Consider the following 22,733-nt stretch of genomic DNA (forward strand, 5'->3'; position numbering starts at 1 on the left):
GCAGCGCCCCCTGCAACTAGCAACGGCAACTGGACCTGGAGTTCAGTTGCGCCCGCCACAACTAAGATTGAAAGGACAACAACTTGACTTGGAAAAAAGTCCTGGAAGTACACACTGTTCCCCAATAAAGCCCTGTTCTCCTTCCCCAATAAAATCTTTAAAAAATAATTTAAAAAAAGAAGAGAAAGAATTAATCTGAAGTATACAAAAGATTGTTATAAGAAAAGATAAGCAAGAATAGTGTAATTTTTCATTAATTTAGTAAGTGTTAATACAGACATATCAGTATTTCATTTCTTCTTCTGAATGCATACTGGTGTATAAAACATAAAGAAAAAAACCATAGAAAAACAAACAAAAATTATGTTGAACCAAATGATTCCAGAAAGAGTAGTATTACTCAAAACAGAAAGGCCTGATGGTATTGGTCATTGTATATGACAACCAGAAAAAGTGAAAGTCCAGCATCAATCAGCACCAGTCTCTAATGGTCTCATAACAACCAGGAAGAAGTGAGTTCACTGGTAGTCATAAACAATATACAATTAAAAAGAAAATCCAATATTGCTTTCAAAATTGATTAGTTCGCTGAATGTTCCAAAGAAATCAGATTTGCTTCCTTGTACAGAACAGGAGTTAGCAACCAGCAGGCCAAAAGCAACCTGCCACCCAGTTTTGTAAATAAAATTTTATTGAAACAACCACTACTACAATCTAGGTCAATACCTACAAAAGAGCTATATAGCCCACAGAGCCTAAAATACTTCTACATGGCTCCTGACCAGAAACATTTGCCAATTCCTTTAGAAGTCTCTATTAATTATAATGGCATAATGCAAAGACACACATCAAGTATTTGTGTTATCAACGAAGTGAATCTATGTAACAATGAGACAAAGCAATGAAAGATAACTAGCCATGCAAAATTTTTAAAATATTTCTGAATACACCAAGTTTCAAAAATGCACAATCTAAAAAAAGGCAGAGAATGAAAGTCACATACTGTAACAAGAAGCACTTAATGATGAAAAGATCCTGAAGAACTTTGCTGAACTGGGTCAGGATTCTTTTTGTTTGGATAATGTAAGACTGTTATAACCTAAAGAGGCAAATAATAATTTTTAAAGAATTAAAATAAGTAGATATTCTAAAAAAAATAAATCGATGATATCTGCACTTGTTACCAGATTTGGTCTGAATGTAATCATTACAATATGTTTTGTACTCTGTTCTTGAAGATGTTTAAAGCATTTAACAAAATTAATTTATGAGGGCCGGCCCGGTGGCTCAGGTGGTTAGAGCTCCGTGCTCCTAACTCCGAAGGCTGCTGGTTCGATTCCCATATGGGCCAGTGGGCTCTCAACCACAAGGTTGCCAGTTCAATTCCTCGAGTCCCGCAAGGGATGGTGGGCTCTGCCCTCTGCAACTGAGATTGAACACGGCACCTTGAGCTGAGCTGCCTCCCAGATGGCTCTGTTGGTTGGAGCGCGCGCTCTCAACCACAAGGTTGCCAGTTCAATGCCTCGACTCCCGCAAGGGATGGTGGGCAGCGCCCCCTGCAACCAAAATTGATCACAGCACCTTGAGCTGAGCTGCCGCTTAGCTCCCAGATGGCTCAGTTGGGTGAAGCGCATCCTCTCAACCACAAGATTGCCAGTTCGACTCCCGCAAGGGATGGTGGGCAGCGCCCCCTGCAACTAGCAATGGCAACTGGACCTGGAGCTGAGCTGCGTCCCCCACAACTAACACTGAAAGGACAACAACTTGACTTGGAAAAAAGTCCTGGAAGTATACACTGTTCCCCAATGAAGTCCTGTTCCCCTTCCCCAATAAAATAAATAATAAAAAAAATACAAAAAATACATTGTTTAGTAAATCTAAAAGACAAACTAGAAATTTTTAAAGTATGTGACAATAAGTATACTCCATCCAAAAAAGCTCCTCAGATAATAGAAATTCTACCAAAAGTGTTAACACTGAAGTCAAAATATAAGTATAAGGCGAAACATGAACCTTTGTTACAGACCAAACCAACACCCTCCAACTCAGGTAGGCCTAACTTCTGTGTAGTAAGTTAACGTCTTTACTCTTAGGTTCTTAATAGATGTTGTGCTTATATCTAAACATTAAATGTTCTTTTCATAACTGAAAAGTCACAGTACTACAGGAAATATACAAAAAGAATCAGAGGATGGTACGGTTAACTTTAGCTAAAGGTAAAGGTGATGAATATGACACAGATGACATAAAAACATTTTTCGAGGACAGTAGCTTTCACTTACCACAAAAGTGAAAGATACAATTTCAGACAAAAAAAAAAAAAAGTAACAAAACTGTACTTTATATATAGCTTAATAAAAAGCTTGAAAAAGTATTAGATAGAAATAAGGAGACCATTTTTTTATGTAATATTAGGAAAGAAGACAAAGAAATGTGCAGTTACAGACTAAATTTGGAGAGCAGAGGGGACAGAAAGTTTAGGAAATTTAATTGCATAGTTAAAATGGGTAAATTTTATGATATGTAAATCGTACCTCAATAAAGATGTTTGAAAAATAAGAGGCGTGGGGTAAAGTACTGAGAGAGTAGAAAATCAGGGGAGGTATAAGACAGAAAATGGAACACGAGGGTTTAGGATAAAGACTTTCACTGAGAAGATGACTGACTCAAGTCTGTCTTTCGTGAACAAGGAGGCTTACAAATACAATTAATAAGGAAGAAGGACAAGGGGAAATAGCTTGAGTTAATTCTTTTAATGCAGGCTTTCATTACCATTCTTTGGACATGCCCTTGCAAGCATCCACCTCATGCCTCTGTTATATTCTTCTTTCTATCTGTAATTCCCTACTCTAATCTCAGCCTACTCAAATCTACCTACTCTTTAAAATCCGTATCAAATCTCATTCATTCTTAAAGATTTACTTCAAATCTCTCAATAGCCTATTTTTCTTAAGCCCATCTCGAATGCCATTTCCTAATTAAACATTAAACATTTCAGAAAACAATCTAACTGCATATAATTTCTCTCTCCTTTGAATATTCCTCGTTACTTTATTTTGGCATTTATGTAATCAGTAGTATTTTATTTGGTCACTGTGTACAGTTATCATATTTCCTTTAATCATTATACAAACTTTCTGAAGAGAAGGACTATCTAATCCATATTTGTACCCTCTGCCATAACTAACAGAGTATCTCTCACCTGAGATGTTCCACTAGCTTATAAGATCTAGAGCTCCTCAGCGATTATCCCCTCATTATCTTATCTATTCTCTACTTCAAACAATACTGAAATTAACTCATGCTATATCTACTAACAATATGAAGAGAAAATTTAACTTTAAAAAAGAAAACCTCATAATTTCCTTTATAGAGTCAATTTTAAAAAATCAACTGTATCTCTATAAAATAGCAGTAAACATTAGAGACATAAAATTTTTAAAATAATACCATTTAGTATAATAAAGAAAATATTTAGAGATAAATTTAACCAAATTAAAAACCAATTATTGCTGAAATTACAGAAGACTTAAATAAATGTAGATATATCATACCTACATGAATTGAAAGACTCAAAATTGTTGAGATGTCGATTCTCCCCAAATTACCTACAGATGCAATACATTTCCAGTCAAAATCCTAACCAGATTTTTGGTAAACTGACAAGATGATTGTAAAATTTACATGGCTTGCAAAGGAATTAAAATAGTATCCTTTTTCAAAGTCATCTGGCTAAAAAAAAAAAATATTTACTACAAAGCTGCAGTAATTAAGACAGTGTACTAATAATATAAGGGTAGAAAACTAGATCAATTGAGAGAGTAGACTCCAGAAATAATCCTACACATATATAGTCAATTCAATTTTGTGAAGACAGCAAAAAAATTCAATGAGGAAAGAAACGATTTTTCAAGAAAAATCTTGGTGCTAACAATCCAAAAGAAGAAAATATGATTATTTGGGCTTCATCAAAATTTAAAAATTTGTATTTCAAAAGACACCATTTAAAAAATGAAAAGTCAAGTCATAGCCTGGGAGAAAATACTGCAAATCATACATCAGATAAAGTACTTGTATCATAATAATATTAAAAAAACCCACAACTCAGTAAGATAAACAACTCATTTTAAAAATGGCTAAAAGATGTGAATAGACTAAAGATTAAAGTATACTAATGAATAGATTAAAGATATACTAATGACTAATAAGCACATGAAAAGATGCTTAATGTCATTAGTCATTTAAGAAATGTAAACTCAAGCCATAACAAGTTACCATCTCACACCTACTAGAATGGCCATAATCAAAACAGAGAAAATAAATGTTGTGAGGATATGTAGACACTAGATCCCTCACATACTGATGAGAATGTAAAATGGCATAAGCACTTTGGAAAACAATATGGTTGTTCCTTAAAAAATTAAACAAACTTACCACACAAGCTAGCTATTCCATTTCTAGAAATCTATCTAAGAGAAATGAAAGCACAGGTCCACACAAATACATGTAAGCAAAGGTTCATAGCAGCATTTTCATAAAAGCCAATAACTGGAAACAATCCAAATGTCCAACAACTAGTGAATGAATAAACAAAATGTGGTACATCCATAAAACACAACAGTACTCAGCAGTATAAAAAGAATGAACTACTGGTGACATTCTATAACATGGATGAACCTCAAAGGCATTATGCAAAGTAAAAGATGCCAGACATACAATACTGTCTCTTGTATGATTCCATTTACATGAAATGACCAGAAAAGGCAAATCTATAGAGACACAAAATCGATTAGTTGGGGTGGGAACTGGGGGAGGGAACAAGGACTAATGGCTGGAAGGGACTGAATATTAAAATTCACATTCTAACCCCCAAAGTGGGGTCTCTGGGAGGTAATTAGGTCATGAGGGTGCAGCCCTCATGAATGGGATGAGTGTCCTTAGAAGAAACCCCCAAGAGCAACCTAACCCTCTCCACCATGTGAGGACACAACAAGGGAATGACTCTGCCACCCAGAAGAGGGCCCGCACCAGGATGCACCCTGATTCACACTTCCGGCCTCCACAACTGTGAGAAACACGTTTCTGTAGTTTAGAAGCCACCTAGTCTGCAGTATTGTTATAACAGCCCAAACAGAATAAGACAATGGCAAACAGACAGGAGGGATCTTTTTGCAGTGATGGAAATGTTTTAAAACTGGACTACAGTGTGACTGACATACTCCACAAAGGAGCAAAGACATTAAAATAGTTATGTTAACAGTATTCCATATGTTCAAAAAATTAAGTAGATAAATGGAAAGTATAGAAGACCCAAATCAATCAAACTTCTAGAGGGGAAAAAAGAAGATAAAAGAAATGAAAAGTACACACTGAATGAGATTAGGGGCAGATTAGACAGTATAGAACAAATGATTAGTCAACTTAAAGACAAAAAGAGAGAAATTACCCAGAATAAAACACACAGGGAAAAGAAGACTGTGAAGATAAGAAAATGAATAGAGTACCCTGCGATCTGTGAGATACCTGGAAGACACTTAATACAGTATATGTGTAATTGCAGTCCCCAAACTGGGGGAAAAGGGAGGAACAGAAAAACATTTAGAGAAATAATGGCTATACATTTTCTGTATTTGATAAAAATTTTAAACCCACAGATCCAAGAAGCACAATGAACTGTAAGCAAAAACAAACACACACACAACACACACACACACACACACACACACACGTCACCAAGGCATGTCATAATCTAATTGCTCAAAACCCAGTGATAAAGTGAAAATTTTAAAAAGAGTGGGGCAAAGAACACATTATGTACAGAGAAACAAAGATAATAACAAATTTCTCATAGGAAGCAATGCAAATGAGAAGACAGTTGGGCAGCATTTTTATAGTACTGAAAGCAACAAATCATTCAACCTAGAATTCTATGTCCAGCAAAATACCTTTAGAAATCAAAGATTAAATAAAGGCTTTTTTAGACATACAAAAGCTGAAAGATTCATCAACAGCAGATGCACACTAAAAGAAATGTTAAAATAATTTTTTAGGGCAAAAGAAAATATGAGTCTAATCAAAGAAAAGAAAAGCATCGTAACTACATAGATGAATGTATGAGATTTTCTTTTTAAATCTCTTTAAAAGATAAGTGACTGTTTAAATAAAAACAATAACAACATATTGTGGGGTTTATAACATATATAAGAGTAAAATATATAATAATAGCACAAAAGCTGGGAGGGAAGAAATGAAAGTATACTATTGTAAGGTCCTTATACGCAATGTGAAGTGGTAAAATATCACTAGAAGGTATACTGAGAAGTTAAAATGTATACTATACATCCTAATGCAATCAGTAAAATAAAATAAAAAAAACGAAGTTATGGATAATAAGCCAACAAAGGAAGCAAAGGGAATTACAAAACTACTCAACCCAAACCAAGGCAGAAAACAAAGGGGAAAAAGGAAAAAGAACAAATGGGAAAAACAGATAACAAGATGACAGATTTAAATCTAACCATGTTAATAACCACCTTAAATGTAAATGCCGTAAGTACCCCAACTGAAAAGCAGATTTTATAAGATGGGTTAAAAAAGCAAGACCCAACTATACGCTGCCTACAAGAAATGCACTTTAAGTATAAGACAAAGAGGTTAAAAGTAAACTGATGGAAAACTTTCAATATCTCTGTATATAAAACAATCTCTTTGGAACACTATCAGGATAAATAAGATAGTAAACACTCTGCAGTGTTAATTACCACTATCACTGCCTTTATTACACATTATAGTCATCAGCCTGTCTCCCCTACTCTCCTATCAGCTATTTGAGAGAAGACTCCACAGTCTTAAGGATGCCTCCAGCACCAGACCTTAGGCCAACGTCTGGAGGAGAATAAGGTTTGGTTATATTAAATGAACTTAGGAAAAACACCATGATATTCTGTGATTCCCAAAAGTGTCACATAATGGACAGTAGATGTTATAAGGCAGGTTATATCCATGGCGAGAACAGGGGAGTAGGAATGGATAAAGCAGGAGACTGTAGAAAAAACAATAGCAAAAAAGAAAACCAATGGAGAAAGAACAGAACGTTGATAGAATACTGGTAAATAAGATCACCAAGAAAGAAGGGGAAAATGTTGCTAATAGAAGAAAAAAAATGAGGGCAGTATCAGATCCTCAGATTACATGAATAAAACATAACAAGGGAACGAGGAGAATAAAAGAGAACTTTACTCTGCCTTTCTAAAATGAAGTGCAAAGTTACTGGATTTCCTAGGAAAATAACCCAAAGAGGAGAAAAGGCTATATATATATATAAAATAAAATAATTCACAGCAGTAGTACCTACAATTGTGAGAAGCCTAAAACAATCTACATATCTAACTAAAAGCAAATCCCTTTTGAATAATCTATGGAAACTATGTGGAAAATAAAATAATGTTTTGTGTATCCTTCTCATAAAGCTAGAAAATCACTAAATTTTCATCACAACCTGAATTTCTTGAACAAGCACTGCTATTAGAACAACTATAGGTTTGGGTTCCTTACGGTTAACAACAGTAAACTGCAAGAACTCAATAAACACTAGGTTTCTTCCTGTTCTCTATTAAAAGAAATAAGTTTGAATTCTAAAGAGTTAAGAAGTGATTATACCCTGCAATAAGAGTGAGAATAATTCACTTGAACAGTAGTTTTGATTGTATATTTTTAACTGGATCTCTTATTTGAAAGCCCTTTAGTATTTTTCCCCTTCTCTCTCAATATCAGCTTATTTTCTCAGAATTCATTCTCTTGGAAATTGTCCACTTATAAAAACAAAATGAATTAACAAAGTACAAAGAAATGAAAAGTGAGGACCTACCTGAAGCCTTGCTAGTTGTGCAGTACGGGCTACTATTTTATTATATGGTTCAACAATTTTTGCTTTCATCCTAAAGGAAAAATGAAGAGAGGAGTGACAGTAAAATTATCTTCAAAATATCAACAGAGAAAAATCCTTCCATTCCATTTATTTACAAAATGAACAACAGTACCTATCAACAGCTCCCTGTAAAGCCCCAATTCTTGTCTGCATCATCTGAAGAACACCTAGGAAAACATAACAGCTTACATCACTTTACAAATTTACAAGGATGAAAATTAGGTAAAAAATTAAAAGAGAAAAATATAGTTTTACATATACACATACATAGACAAATTTCAATTTTTTTTCCTGCCACCATTGTAATCTAAGCAGCCAGTATCTTTATCAGCACTATTATAAAAGCCTCTAACTATCTCCCCCCCCCCCAATTTTTGCTACACTAAGGAATGGGGAGCGACTGCTTAATGGGTATAGGGTTTCATTTGGGGTGATGAAAAGTTCTGGAACTAGATAGTGATGGTTGCCCAACACTGTAAATGTAATTAACACCACTGAATTAAATACTTTTAAAATGGATAAAATGGTAAATTTCATGTTAATGTGTATTGTATTATAATTCCAAAAAAAAAAAGCCTCGATGATTTTTAAAAGTGAAAATTATATCATAACATTGTTCTGCTAAAACCTTTCCATGGTTTTCCCCTCACTCCTATGTTAGAACTGAAGTCCACAGCTTGGTCTACAAGGCGCTACATGATCTGGAAATGGTGTATCTCTTTCAGGTATGGTCTCTCCAACCCCCAAACCCACTGCCAGGCTCCAAGTGGATAAACTATTAGTTCAAACCTTAGCTTAACATAAACAATCATTAACAGATCCCTGAACTAGTTTAGATTCTCTTGTTATTTTCTTCTACAGCATACATTTCCTTCAAGGCACTAATTACATTAGGTAATTATATATCCATTTGCATATCTGTTTAATGTTTTACTCTCTTAGTAGACTATAAATTCCTGGCGGTTAGGGAAAGTATCTTTTTCATTCATCATTGTGTGGCCAGAGCCCAACGCAAATACTTCCTTTGAAAAGTAGTCAATGAATATTTGTTATTTAACTATATGCTAGATAAATAATAAACATGGACGGCAAGTATATTATTGCCTTTACTCAATATTTACAAAATTGTACAAATATTTTCATATGGAGCTCAAATTTTACTATTTTATGTGCCTAAAAATAGGCTTTCCAATGTTACAGATTTATTTTGAAATCCATTCACTAAAACTCAGTTTCTGTATCAAATGGCATAGTTATAGTTTTGACATATATTACTCTAAATAAATTAAGTATAGAATGTTGTCAATATATTAGATGAAATAATATTAGAACTAATAAACATTTTTATCAGCATACAAATATGCTTTAATATGGCTCAGTCCAATAGAAACCTCGCTGGCCTCAAGCAGTCTCATTTTTCAGCTGGTTTTATGGTTCATTGACCTTAAACCTCTAAGAATGGACTGACCTTACTTGCTATCATCACTTCCTTCATCATGTTCTCTCCACAAGGTAATCTCAATAGGCTTTTCATATACACTCCATCAAAACAATCTTATCAAAGTCACCAGAAATCTCCAAGATGCCAAATTTGATTGTCCATTGTCGGTTCTGTCTTTACCTTGTTTGAACTCTCAGAAATTCATGACATAGTTAAACTACTCCCTCTCTGTTTTTTCTCGGGGATTCCAAGTCATCACATTCCTCCTCTGTTAGATCTCCACACAATGGAGCACTCCAACATTTGATCCTCAGCCATCTTCATCTCTCACCTACAATCTCTCTTAGGAACTTCATTTAATCCCAACGTTTTAAATATTATTTGTTCAATAAAGTAATGATTTTATACATACATGCATCCACTTGTATACACATATATACATATGTCTATATAGATTTTCTTTATATTTGCCTATTTATGTACACACACACACACACACACACACACACACACATCTTTAGCCCTGAACTCTCTTATTTCAAATTCAAGACACCCAAGATAATTTTTCCCCACCCTGACCCATCAAAATCATAATATTCTCCAGTCTAACCCATCTCAGTTACTCAGACCATCATCTGTCCAATTTTCCGGACTAAAATCTTAAGGAATCACTCCTGGTGACTTTTTCCCTCAGCCTTTTCATCTCCCATCAACAAATCCTATCAGCTCTGCCCCATTTTATCCCATCCATTTCACTCTCTCTTTACTTCCACCACGCAAATCAACTTCTACTACTCTGGTAGCTTCTAAATTGGTACCCCGATTCTACTCTTGCTTTCCTATAAGACCACCAAGTGACACGTTTAAGAGCATTAATCTTATCACACTATACCTCTCATTCAAAACCTGCAATGATTTACCATTACATTTAGAATGAAAATCTGAAGTTTCCTATTTGTACATTTTTTTGTCTACTTCCCCACCTAGAAAGTTCCATAGGAATAGTGACTTTGTGTACTGTTCACAGGTGCCTGATACCTCCATTACTAGTTCTCAATTACTATTTGATTGAGTGAACAAATGAATGATTGAGGATATCTCTTTTTATAAAACAAGCTTAATTAAGCATTCTGTAAGGACAGGGCCTCTATCTCCTGTTACAACTGCCTGGAACCTCACAAATTTTCATCTAATATTTACATGAATAAATGAACAATAATGAATAGGGGACAACTTTTAATAAAATAGGCTTAATAAATATATCTCCAAACTACTTATACAACAAAATTTAAAATAGACAGGAAAAAAGCAGATGAAGTAGAATTTGGGATAATATTCTTTTCCAAATACATACTATACTTACTTTTCCGCATCTCAAAAGAACATGCTATAAGTGGTTAAAAATACACAATGCTAAAATGAATACTAACCAATTCATACTTTGACTTTGTATGTTCAAATAATCTGGAAATACTCTTAGGTTATCACAGGAATTCAGAGAAGCCACCCTTTGTACTGTATACACTCATTCAACGAATAGTGATTCTAACTCAGTCCAAGAGTATATTTTAAATGTTATAATCACTGAAAAGCATTCTGGGAAAAGCAAGCCCATGACAGAACTAAACGCATAGAAGAAAACCACAATGAGAAGTATTTCAGTTGTGATGATTCATACGTACACATATACATTCATATGCATACTTAGTATTCATATTCATACTAAGTAGTACATTGATTCTGATTCCTTATGGGTTTTTACAAATGAAACAATCATTTATCATTTGTTTAAAAAAATTACCATTAAAACAATATTATTTACTTGCTTCCAGAAACACATGAAAAACAATTAGAGATTAAAAAACATAATTAATTTCCGATACTAAGTCAGTACTTAGAGCCTTTTAATTTTCCCAAGAACACAATCTGACACATACCATAAATATTAAAATAACAGTCAAACTATTATTTCCGAAAATACTAAGATCTTCATCAAGATGTCTTAGAAACAGCGTACGTGCTGAGAATAATATACCTTTGAGTGCATAAGCAATACTGAGGGAAACATTACAGAATATTGCATCACAAAAAACAATATTCTTCCTCCTTAACAAGTTGATCAACACAGGAAAACATCACTTAGTGTTCTTTTGTGTGTTTTTTTTAATTAGTTTTAGGTGCACAAAACAAAGTAATGGTTAGAGGTTTATCATTTATATCCCTCACACTGTGTCAACCTCACCGCCCCCATCCACTGTCCCTGACGTGGCACACAGCCAATACATTTACTTAGCGTTTTTTTGATGTGTAATGATTAATAACAGCAATCACAACACAAGTGATAATATAAAACATATTAACATTTCATATTTATGAGATATAGTTTAATCAAGAGAGAACAAAAAAATTCATAGAAGACTTAGCCAAACAAAAATAAGAGGATTCATAAAAATAAAAAACGAATGTATCATTATTCTACTATCCATTCACTAATAAGAGTTTCAAAATAAGCCAAAAACAAGAAAGAATTCAAGCTTATTTCCACAACTATCCACTCTGGTATTCTTGATGTTTTTGTTGTTTTAATCAACAGCTATAGAAGCATTAAATAAGTGCCAGAAATTGTTCTAAGCATTCTGCTAGCTCATTTAATCCTCAGAATGACACCATGTTAGCACATATAAATACTCCTCCTTCATAGATAAAACTAAGGCACAGAAAGATCAAGCAACTTGTCCAAAGTCACGTGCGAGTACCTAGTGAATGGCAAAGCAAGGATTTGAACACAGATAGTTTAGCTCAGGAGTCAGCAAAGTTTTATTAAAGATTTGTTGGAACATAGCCACACACATTCAGTTACGTATTTTCTGGCGCTTTCACTCTGCAATTAACAGTTTAGTAGTTGCAACAGAGATGGCATGGTCTGCAAAGTCTAAGATATTTACTATTTGACCCTTAGCAGAAAAAGTCTGTCAATGCTTATTCTAACTCTATATAATCGGTAATAGTTAATGGAAATGTACCTTCCAAAGACTCAATCCCAGTTGCTTGTGCCAGTAAATCTTCATGTCTTGCAACAACCTGAAAATCAAAAATGAATAATCAGCACACCCTCTAAGTATTAGCTATTTTTCTTTGTAACCACAAGGTCTCTCTCCGTATAGGAAGAGGGCAAATACTAACATTTAAAAAAAAAAAAAACCAGATACAAAGGTGTGTTTGAGATGAGTTATTAGCAAGAACACAAACACACTTATAGTTTGACATGGAGCCAAAGAAGATACAGCCTTTTCACTAGTCCCTTGCTTTCCTAATGGGACGTGCAGGTGCACTTGTGCCAAAACCGAAAAATGAAAAACGGCTAATTTTTGCCACGCTAGTATATGCTTTCCCTTTAAAGAATGTTTTCAAATATCAGCTTCTCTTAGTTCTTGAACTTAATTCAGTATCATTAAGCCCACATTTCAATTTGGGAAGATAAGGCAGAATCAGTGCCACCTACCCCTGAACAGCACTCTTTGCTTCTAGTTTCCCAGGGTCACAGCAACCCTCCTCCCTGCAGAAGGTTGATGTTTTTATGAAAGTTAGGGCTGTGTGAATGACCATATTAAAAAATTTAAAAGGTTAAGAGTGAAAGCCCACATGCAAGAGATTTTAGAAACATTAAGAAATCGTGTAAATCTTTAGACTAATACAAGTATCTTTGTCATTGTGTCCCCTTTAGATTTTCATGTTTAATCTGCAAACTGAAGCTCTTAATCCCCGAGGATTCATTCACTGGAACCCCCGCATCCTCCACTCAGTCCTGTTTCAGATATTATTGTCATTCTATCAAGTCCCTTTCTATCATATCCCTCTAAAATGAGTGTCACTTTTGGTCTTCTATATCTCTTATCCTTAAGATTGCCAGAAGACATCTGAATTTTCCCCAATCCATTAATATAGTCATCAATATGTCCAATCTAACAAGACTAACTTTTTTTTAAATTCTTTATTCTTCTTTGTCCTTTATGATAAATACTTTGGAAAGGTTGAAAAGCCTAAAACTACAGTTTCAAAAACTCCCCTGTAGCCTATTGGTGAATTTCCAAGAGATTTTCAAGACAGAGGAGGAAAGCTATCTTCCTGTTACTGTTTTGGCCAGTAAGAGAGGTCCTGAGACCTGAGGATTTACAGACAGTTGAGCTAGCAGGTTACTCTAGAGTTTAGTTACCAGGTACCCATAGCAATAGCAGGGAGGTGACAGCAGGAGCTTCCGGGCATCTGTGTCGCATCTATCCTAGATCCTTCAACTCAGTCCACTGTCATCCAACGATTACATAAGCACCCAATTCTCTGTATTAAACAGTGTCCTGCTTTAAATACCTAAATCAGTTTCTGTTTCCTGTACTAAGCAACAACCAATACATACGTTAGGACATCTTTTGTAATTTTAATCATCTCAATTAAATTTTAAATTACTTTTATTAAATTTATGGGTATAGTTAGCATTATCCCAATTTTTTTCTGCAGACAAATAATTATAGCAGGTTCAGATCTCAGAGACAACTTCTACCTCACACCCAAAACAACTGTAAGTCTCACTTGTCCCCTCTAAGAGATGTTAAATAAATTTCAACTTTTATTAATTCCTGCAGAAAAGGTATTGCATGCAAGGAATAAGGAAAATACCAACCATAAAAGGGCAGAAAGAATTTCAGGTGGTGATTCTTGCACAAAGCCACCCCGAGATCCCTAGGCAGAGTTAAGTGCATTCCCCCTGCTTCCAGAAGCACTTTGTACCATTCTATTTAAAATAGGTATCACTTGCCTTCATTATTTCTGTACATATCTGCCACTAGTCTGTGAGTCCTTGAGGAGCCAGAGAAATGTGTTTATTTTTCTATCGCATAGCCTAATGCAGAGCCTGACAATTAAGTGTTTTATCAATGTTTATCAATAAATATTGAACTCTAATTAGTCAGAATTGTAGACTTAAAGTGACCTTAGAAGTCATCCTAGTCCAAAACTAACCTGCTCTTGTAATTGATAACGTAAGACACAAAAAAAATGTAAGTGATTATGTCTCATGTGATACCAGATCTGGTTTTCCTGGTAAACAGTCCATTTGAATTTGTTCATTCATTTAAATACTTATTAAGTGCCTACTCAGGCAAAAGGCAATACTAGGAAGTATACCATAAAACCACCCAATAAAAATTATAGAACAATAGTAGAGGAAGGAAACTTCAAGATTTTCTACTACAGTCTCCTCTTATTCACTCCCACCCACTTGACAGATTTTTTAAAAAACAAAGCAAGACTCAAAGATATTAAATAATATAAAAGGCAACAGAGCACAGCTGAGATTAGGACACATCTCCTAACATCCTATATTGTGTTCTATCCACCACAAATTTATCAATTTTCTGTAATTGCAGCATGTGTTACACTTTCTGGTCATGAAGTATGAATTGCCAATGTGAAGATCCCTATTTTTCTTATTCAAACCGTTCTATTTCCAAATTCCATATTCTATTATCTTTATCAATGTCATCTTATTTTTTGCCCACCTATGTTCACTGCATGTCAGGGTGGTAAAAACAAAGTATGAATAATAGGTTTTGGACAGATGGGTATACTAGCTTTTCAACAGAGTAGTTTACAGAAAACTTCAAAAATATACTTTGAAAAATAAGCCATAGAGAAGTTATACATTTGTTCATATAAATGTGCATTTAGATTAAAAAATAAAAGGATTATAAAAATGATAAAGTATCGCTTTAGGCTGAATAATCCGTATGATCCAGAAGACTAGAAGTACCTGTAAGTGTAGTTCTTTATCCAATTGACTGATTCCTTGGGCAAGTTTTGCTAGTTGTTCAGCAATTACAGCTTGATGAATAGATTGGGAAGTGTAAGTCTTTACATCAAAGTCTTCATTTAAAAAATCACTATAACACTCTGGGGAAAAAAATAAGGAAAACCCTTTATTAATTACACTGCACTAAACCACAGATATTAAACAAAATAATTATAATCATAGTTAACATATTTTGAGGTCTTTTCTATACACCAGAAAGTGCTGTAAAAGAGAAGAGGAGGCAACAGCTGAAGAGAGTGCGAATATTCACTGGGAGCTTACTATGTGCCAGGCCCTGATCTAGGCACTTTACAAGTATTATTAACTCATTCGATCCTCAAACAATCCTGTTGGAACTATCATTTTCCCCGTTGTACCAATGAAGACAAAGGCACAAACGTGGCATGCAACTTGTCCAATTTCACTGTGAGATTTGCATCCAGGCAGTCTAGCTGCAGAACGCACACTCTGAACCACTATGCTACACTGCTAAAAGCTAACTTTTATCAATCAAAAGGAAAATACTGAGTAAAAGATTAAAAATTCAGTACTCATCATAGCCTTCAATACAAGAAAACAAGGTCACTGACCAATGACAACAGGAAACTGGACTATACTGACTATCTCTGATCTCTCTAGATCCATGCACAAATATCGTTATAATAAAGTGATTCTGGAATTTTAATAGAAATAGGCAAATACAAACTTACTGGTTATTGAAATTTAGGATTTACGGGTGAAACAGTAAGTGGAAAGAGAAGCTATTCAAAACAGACCCTTAATATACAGGAAAAATGATGCTAGATGTTAAGAAGGTATCTTTCTGTATAGAAATCCACAAATCCATGAATGAAAGAAAAAATGGAGAGAATTATGAATTAAAAATGGATATGTAGAAGTGAGCTCAATGTAGGTATAAACCACTATTTCCTAACCATATGATAGATACAGGTAAGACCGCTCTGACAGATTATGAAGCTAACAAGCAAAACAGAGTACTTATGGAACACTTCAATTATCACTATTACATATATGAGGTGTAATCAAAATCTACAGTGAATGCTGCTGCCAAGTGCCATCCAGTGGAAAGGCAGAGATCTTCAATGTAGTCTGCAGCACGTTGAACCTTACTAATAGTGACAAGTTTAAACTTGTTCAATGCAGCCAGTCGGGTGTGAGCTACGGTTGAGAGAAGGTGTGTTTTAAAGTGTGCTGTAAATCATCCTCCATCATGACAACTCTCTGTGTCACACATCGCTTCTAGTATACAGAAATTTCTGTCAAATAAAAACATTATGGTGTGTCCTCATCTACCTTATTCACTGGATCTGGCACCGTATGACTTCTGGCTCTTCCTCAAAGTCAAAATCATTCAGGACATCGAGGCAGCCATAATATTGCAACTAAAGACACTCACGAAAGAGAACTGCCAGAACTGCTTCAGAAAGTGGCAAGAATGATGGGGTAAGTGTGTTTAAAGCGAGAGGGATTAATGGCAGTGTGTCTTTTACCGAAATAAATTTTTTAAATTTAAATATTCACCATATTTTTGATCACACCTTGTATGTAGTCTATATTATATATATAACTGTCTATATTACACACACACACACACACACACACACACACACACACACACAAACATAACGTGCTCCATGAAGGCATGTTTACTATATATACAGTCTACATTATATATGTAACTGTCTATACTATATAGTGGGAGTGCCAAAAACATGTATACAAGTGGACACTTTGGTCAACATTGCTCAAGCAGTAGTTCGCCATAATCAGAAGTGTGTGAACACTGAGGGTAATCACTTTGAGAACCACTTGTAATTGCAGAAGTCACACATGACCAGTATCATCTTTTGTTATCAGTATATATTAATTATTACAATTTTAATCATTTCTTTTTCTTTCTTAAAATGTGTATATGGGCGGCTGGTTGGCTCAGTGGTTGGAGCACAGTGCTCATAACACCTAGGTCGCCAGTTCGATTCCCACATGAGCTAGTGAGTTGCGCCCTCCACAACTAGATTGAAAAAACAACAACTTGACTTGGAGCTCAGCTGCGCCCTACAACCAGATTGAAAACAATGACTTGACATGAAGCTGCTGGGTCCTGGAAAGATACACTGTTCCCCAATAGTCCCCAATTTTAAAAAAATGTGTATACATTTTTTTGGAACTATCTTTATATAATTGTCTATATCACACACACACACACACACACACACGCACACACACAGATACAGAGGGTGCCAAAAAAATGTATTCACATTTTAGGAAAGGAAAACACTGCATTAATATATACCGATAACACAAGATGAATACTAGTCTGGGGGTGGCCAGGTGGCTCAGGTGGTTGGAGTGCTGCACTCCTAACAACAAGGTCGCTGGTTTGATTCCCACATGGGCCAATGAGCTGCGCCCTCTACAGCTAGATCTGTGAACAACCGCTCGACCTGGAGCTGGGCTGCCCTGAGCGGCATGCGGCCAGCGGGAGCTGCCATGGCTGCTGTGTGCTTCCGTGAGTGGCTGTGAGCACGGGTTGGCGGCCGGCAACTAACTGGCTCAGCCGGGTAGAGCACAAGGCTCATAGTACCAACATGGCCAGTGAGCTGTGTCCTCCACAACTAGACTGAGAACAACGGCTTGACTCAGAGTTTGCAGGGGAGGGGAGAAAGGCGGAAAAAAAGATGAATACTAGTCACGTTTGACTTCCGCAATTACAAGAGGTGCTCAAAGTGGTTACCATCAGTGTACAGACACTTCTGAGTACAGCCAACTACTGCTTGAGCAACGCTGACCAAAATGTTAACATCACTTAAAATGTGTCCATTTTTTTGGCACCCCTGGTATATATAACTTGTGCTCCATGAGGGTGCATTTACTACCCCATCTTAGAGCCTGAACAGTGCTGAACACATGGCAAGTGCTCAATACCGATTGAATTAATCACTCTATATATCAACTGGAAGCATCATTCTGCATTCTTGACTACTTTCAAACTAGAGTGGCGTGAAAGAAGGCAACTGCCACTGGGGCCTTCCTTATCCTGAGAACCATTTCCTTCCAGTTTGCCAACTTGTTTTCAGAATTAAAGATCCTGCCAGGCAGACAAGTGGGTAAGGCCATTCCAAGAGCGAAGGTTTAGAGGCAGCAAACAGCATGGCATATTTTGAGAAATAATGGGAATACTAACATCAGTGTGTCCAGAGCACAGTGTGAGTGTTGGGAAAAAAGGGTTAAGAATAATAGGAGTTGAGGTTCCAAAGGAAGTTTGGGGGGCAGTTTGAAAGGAGGCTGGTAAGACATCCAAATGTTCAGATTATACCCCATTTAAGGATTTAAAGCCAAGAAAGAGCACTGTCAGCTTTGTTTTAGAGCAGTTTCTGGCAGCAGTACGGAGGAGGAGTGAAAGGGGATTAGTCACACAGGGGTTGTGCAGCTAGCTGGTAGTGTGAGAGCTAACTTACATTTTCAGGAATTGTGTGAGCCGGTTGACAACACATGTAGGTATCTCAAAATTGATCACAGTGAGAGGATTTACACCATGGAAACTGGCATACACTGTAAAATCAGGGCTTTTCCTATTTTCCCAGAAAATTGGTTTACCAGCACATCCATGGAATAGAGCCACAGAGGCCAGTAAGGTGCTAAGTTAACAGCCCAAGTGACATGATGAAGGCCTAAAACAGTGGCACAATGAATATGAAGGAAGTGACAGATTTGACAAATATTCAAACCCTGTAATGTGTAGGACTTAGAGTCAAGCTGAAAATCGCTGATTAGGTAGAACAAGAAGTAAAAGATGATTTCCAAGCTCCCTGACTGACAGAGGGAATTCAGCTTTGGATTAAGCCAGACCACTAGGCATCTCTGGATAAAGATGAACATGAACATGCCCCTACCTCCAAGGAACTCATAATCTACATGAGGAACAATCACACATCTACTAGGCACATGTAATTAACGATAAGAAACTATCAGAGACAAAGGTTACGGGAGAGAAGTTAAAAAAACTCATTTCACTTTTTCATATGTAGAACCTGTATTACTGGTTTATATGTAGATTTTTATATGTAGAACTATGAGTGCTTGTTCACTATCAAGGTAGAAATGTCCAGTAGACATCTGGTCCAGTAGTTCTATCGCTCAAGAGAAAGGTAAGGACTATATCTATGTATATTTGTGGGCATAGATATTAATTTTGAAACCCTGAAAAGAAGACCAGATGACTTAGGAAGAAATTTTAGAATGCACAAAAATAGGGAAATGGGGAAGACAAGAGTTCAGATGCCAAGAAAACACCAAAAATTTGGTGGTAGAAAGAGGGAATGACACCGATCAATACTGAACACTACGGAGTGTTCAGAGAGAAAGAAAAACAGGTGAGAATAGCAAAACCAAAAGGGACAGTGTAAAGAAAGTAAATAGTAGCATAAAAGATCTTACAAAGATCAAACACAATGAAGGTTGAATACTGGCCACCGGATGTGGCATTTGAGAACTATCCTCAAAGAGAAAGTCGTATAATGCTTCTCTTTTATAATTTTCTCATTCTTATAGGAGGCACATCAGGAACACCTCACAAATTTTCAAACTATGGTGCTCACTTCAGCAGCACATATAATAAAATTGGAACGATACAGAGATTAGCATGGCCCTGTGCAAGGATGACACGCGAATTCGTGAAGTGTTCCATATTAAAAAAAAAAAAAAATTTCAAACTATGCATCTGCACACCAACCCTATCCTGTATCATTGGCAGATACCTGACACAGTACATCACCACTACTGATGGAAATGTTTAATTCTTTAGGAATGTTGCAGGGGATGAGTGAGTGAACTATTGAATTAGGGGCAAACTGAAGACAAGCATCTTAAAGAAAATGGAAAAGAACACTTAGAGAATTAGGAATTTTTTCTTCAAAGCATGTAACTCACAAGCCACATAAGGAAAAATATTTCAAGGAGTCAAACCCTTTTAACAAGTTCAAGTAAGATAAGGATCAAAAAAGTATCCATTTGGCCAGCCCAGTGTCTCAGGCGGTTAGAGCTCCACGCTCCTAACGCCAAAGGCTGCCGGTTCGATTCCCACGTGGGCCAGTGGGCTCTCAACCACAAGGTTGCCGGTTCCGACTCCTCAAATCCCACAAGGGATGCTGGGCTCCGCCCCCTGCAACTAAGATTGAACACCTAGAGCTGAGCTGCAGCTGAGCTCCCAGATGGCTCAGTTAGTTGGAGTGCGGGCTCTCAACCACAAGGTAGCCCGTTCGACTCCTCGACTCCCCAACTCAGGCAAAGGATGGTGGGCTGCGCCCCCTGCAACTAACAACGGCAACTGGACCTGGAGCTGAGTTGCGCCCTCCACAACTACGATTGAAAGGACAACAACTTGACTTAGAAAAAATCCTGGAAGTACACACTGTTCCCCAATAAAGTTCTGTTCCTCTTCCCCAATAAAATCTTAACAAAAAAAATTCTTTAAAAATAAAAAAGTATCCATTTGATTTCTCCACAAGGAAGTCATTTGGAGACCTTGGCAACGCGATTTCAAAGGCATAGAACAAGGGTGACTGGGTCCTTGAGCAGACAGGAAGAAAATCCAAAGCATAAGAGGAAGGACTGTCCGCAGGAAGGGGCAGAAACTCCATCTCTGATGTAATCACAAATATGAGAGGAAAAGAAAAGATGGTTGCAGGTTTAGCTTATAGGTTTGATGGCAAGAAATGGAGAAAGCTCACATCTGATGTATTCTCTCCCTCTCTTTCTCTCTAAGGGAAGTTGAAAGTCATTTGTTAAGCTTGAAGGGAAAGGTTTGAAAAGAGTAAAAGAAATTTAAATAATCACTATGGAAGATGGAAAAGAGAACTAACCAGGAAAATACAGAAGGCAGAATTACGGAATATTCACCCTTCAAAAACTGATTATAGTTCTGGAATGAATCCCACTGAAACATATGCCCTTGTTTGGCATGTGTTGTTTCTTCCACTTCTTCACCTGGAGAAATTTTATTTACACTTCAAAACCAACTCCTGTGGACTTTCCTGACACTCCCCTAACCACTCCCAGTTATCATCCTCTACTGTTTCACTTTGTACACAATTCTACTGCTACCATTACAACCCTATATCACAGTGTCTACCTTTATAGCTCTACAAGAGTATCTCTACTAAATTGGTGAGCTACTGGGCGGGAATTGCACATACACCAGGAGCTCAAAACTTGGTTAAACTGAATTTAAATTAAAATGCAAAGATGCATTAGACAGAGATCTTAACCTAGAGAATCTAACACAATCTAGTTCAGAAAACAGAATCATTGTTTTGACAAAAGTATATAAACTATGAGCAGAAGGCAAGTAATTAAACTAAGTGCAATAAAAAAATATAAAACAGAGAAAACAATTTAGAACTTTATTTCATTTGTTTATAACCTACTTTGGTCTACAAATGTGTGCATATGTTTCTCACTGTCATGTGCAATTAAAAAACACTTATTCTGTACCTACGTGCAAGGTAATGTTATTAACACTGTGAAATATAAACAGGGGCTTTACAATGCAGTAGAAAAGATTAACATCAAATTATTTCAATATGAGGTAGGACATGATGACAATTCGGGAATAAAATTAAGAACAGATGAGAAGGGCCTGAAAAATCTGGACTTTATTCTGAAGGATAAGAGATTTGGGGCTTGTTCATTGGATTAGTTCAATTTAATATGCTTCTCACAGGTACTATGTTTAGCTTATCTTCTAATTTCTAGCAATTTCTATCCAAAACTATCAATATACCTGACTGCTATGTTCAATACATATGGTTAATCCCAGCCTGAAAGAATGCTTCACACCCTCCCCCAAGTAAGGTTGTGGATCAAACGCTTTGTAAACAAACGAGCCTGAAAGTGGCGCCAACTGTGCAGTCCAAGAATTTAACAGAAGGGATGTTCCTAACTTTATATAACAATGAGGCCCTCTTTCATTAAGCGTCTGTCATTTGTTCTAAATCCTATAACTTTCATGGGATCGAACCCTACACCCCTTCGTCAAGAAGTGCGGCAGCAGCCAGTGGCTGCCAACGTGAGTCACTGGGTGCGGGGTCCCAGCACCACTGGGAAGCCGGAGGAGCGCAGAGGGCAGAGCTGAAATGAGGCGCAAACAGACATCAGGCGTCCCAGGAAACAGGCGAGACCAGCACCCAGACACCAGGGGGCCGGGCGAAGGGGAGTGGTCAAGTCGAGACCGGAAAAGTTTCTGCAAAGCGACGGGTTGAGTCCACCACCTGGGCCCAGGTGCGGAGCAGGACAGCCCCCCAATCCCACGCCCCGACCCATCCTGATTCCTTACCGTCCTGCAGAATCTCCCGGACTGTTGCTGCAGCCGCCTCAGAGCCCCGAGCCCCATGGCTAGCCACAGCGACACCGCCATCTCCACCTTCCATGTTGGCAGATGCCGGCTGATGACGTTAGCGGTGGGCCCGCCCCTCTCCGCCCAGGTGGTGACGTAAAATCCCGGC

At 36.8% G+C, this 22,733-nt stretch overlaps 1 protein-coding gene and 1 non-coding gene across 2 annotated transcripts in view; one reads left to right on the forward strand and one right to left on the reverse strand.

The window, feature by feature from the left end:
- The window catches only part of COG5 (component of oligomeric golgi complex 5), a 310,835-nt gene extending 288,137 nt beyond the window's left edge, over positions 1-22,698 (reverse strand). Inside the window, exons 1-5 of the mRNA XM_019745323.3 lie at positions 22,565-22,698; positions 15,172-15,311; positions 12,392-12,449; positions 8,040-8,094; positions 7,868-7,937 (exon numbers count right to left, since the gene is read on the reverse strand). Of these exons, the coding sequence (XP_019600882.2) occupies positions 7,868-7,937; positions 8,040-8,094; positions 12,392-12,449; positions 15,172-15,311; positions 22,565-22,658 (417 nt within the window). The 5' untranslated portion in view covers positions 22,659-22,698. The remainder of the gene's footprint in view (positions 1-7,867; positions 7,938-8,039; positions 8,095-12,391; positions 12,450-15,171; positions 15,312-22,564) is intronic.
- On the forward strand, positions 19,822-19,924 carry LOC141567055 (U6 spliceosomal RNA). Its single transcript, XR_012489452.1, has one exon. It is a non-coding gene; the product is annotated as a U6 spliceosomal RNA (small nuclear RNA).
- Positions 22,699-22,733: the final 35 nt, after the last annotated feature.

This window comes from Rhinolophus sinicus, chromosome 4, assembly GCF_057876585.1.
Source record: "Rhinolophus sinicus isolate RSI-liver-muscle chromosome 4, RSI-T2T, whole genome shotgun sequence".
Classification (NCBI taxonomy): domain Eukaryota; kingdom Metazoa; phylum Chordata; class Mammalia; order Chiroptera; family Rhinolophidae; genus Rhinolophus; species Rhinolophus sinicus.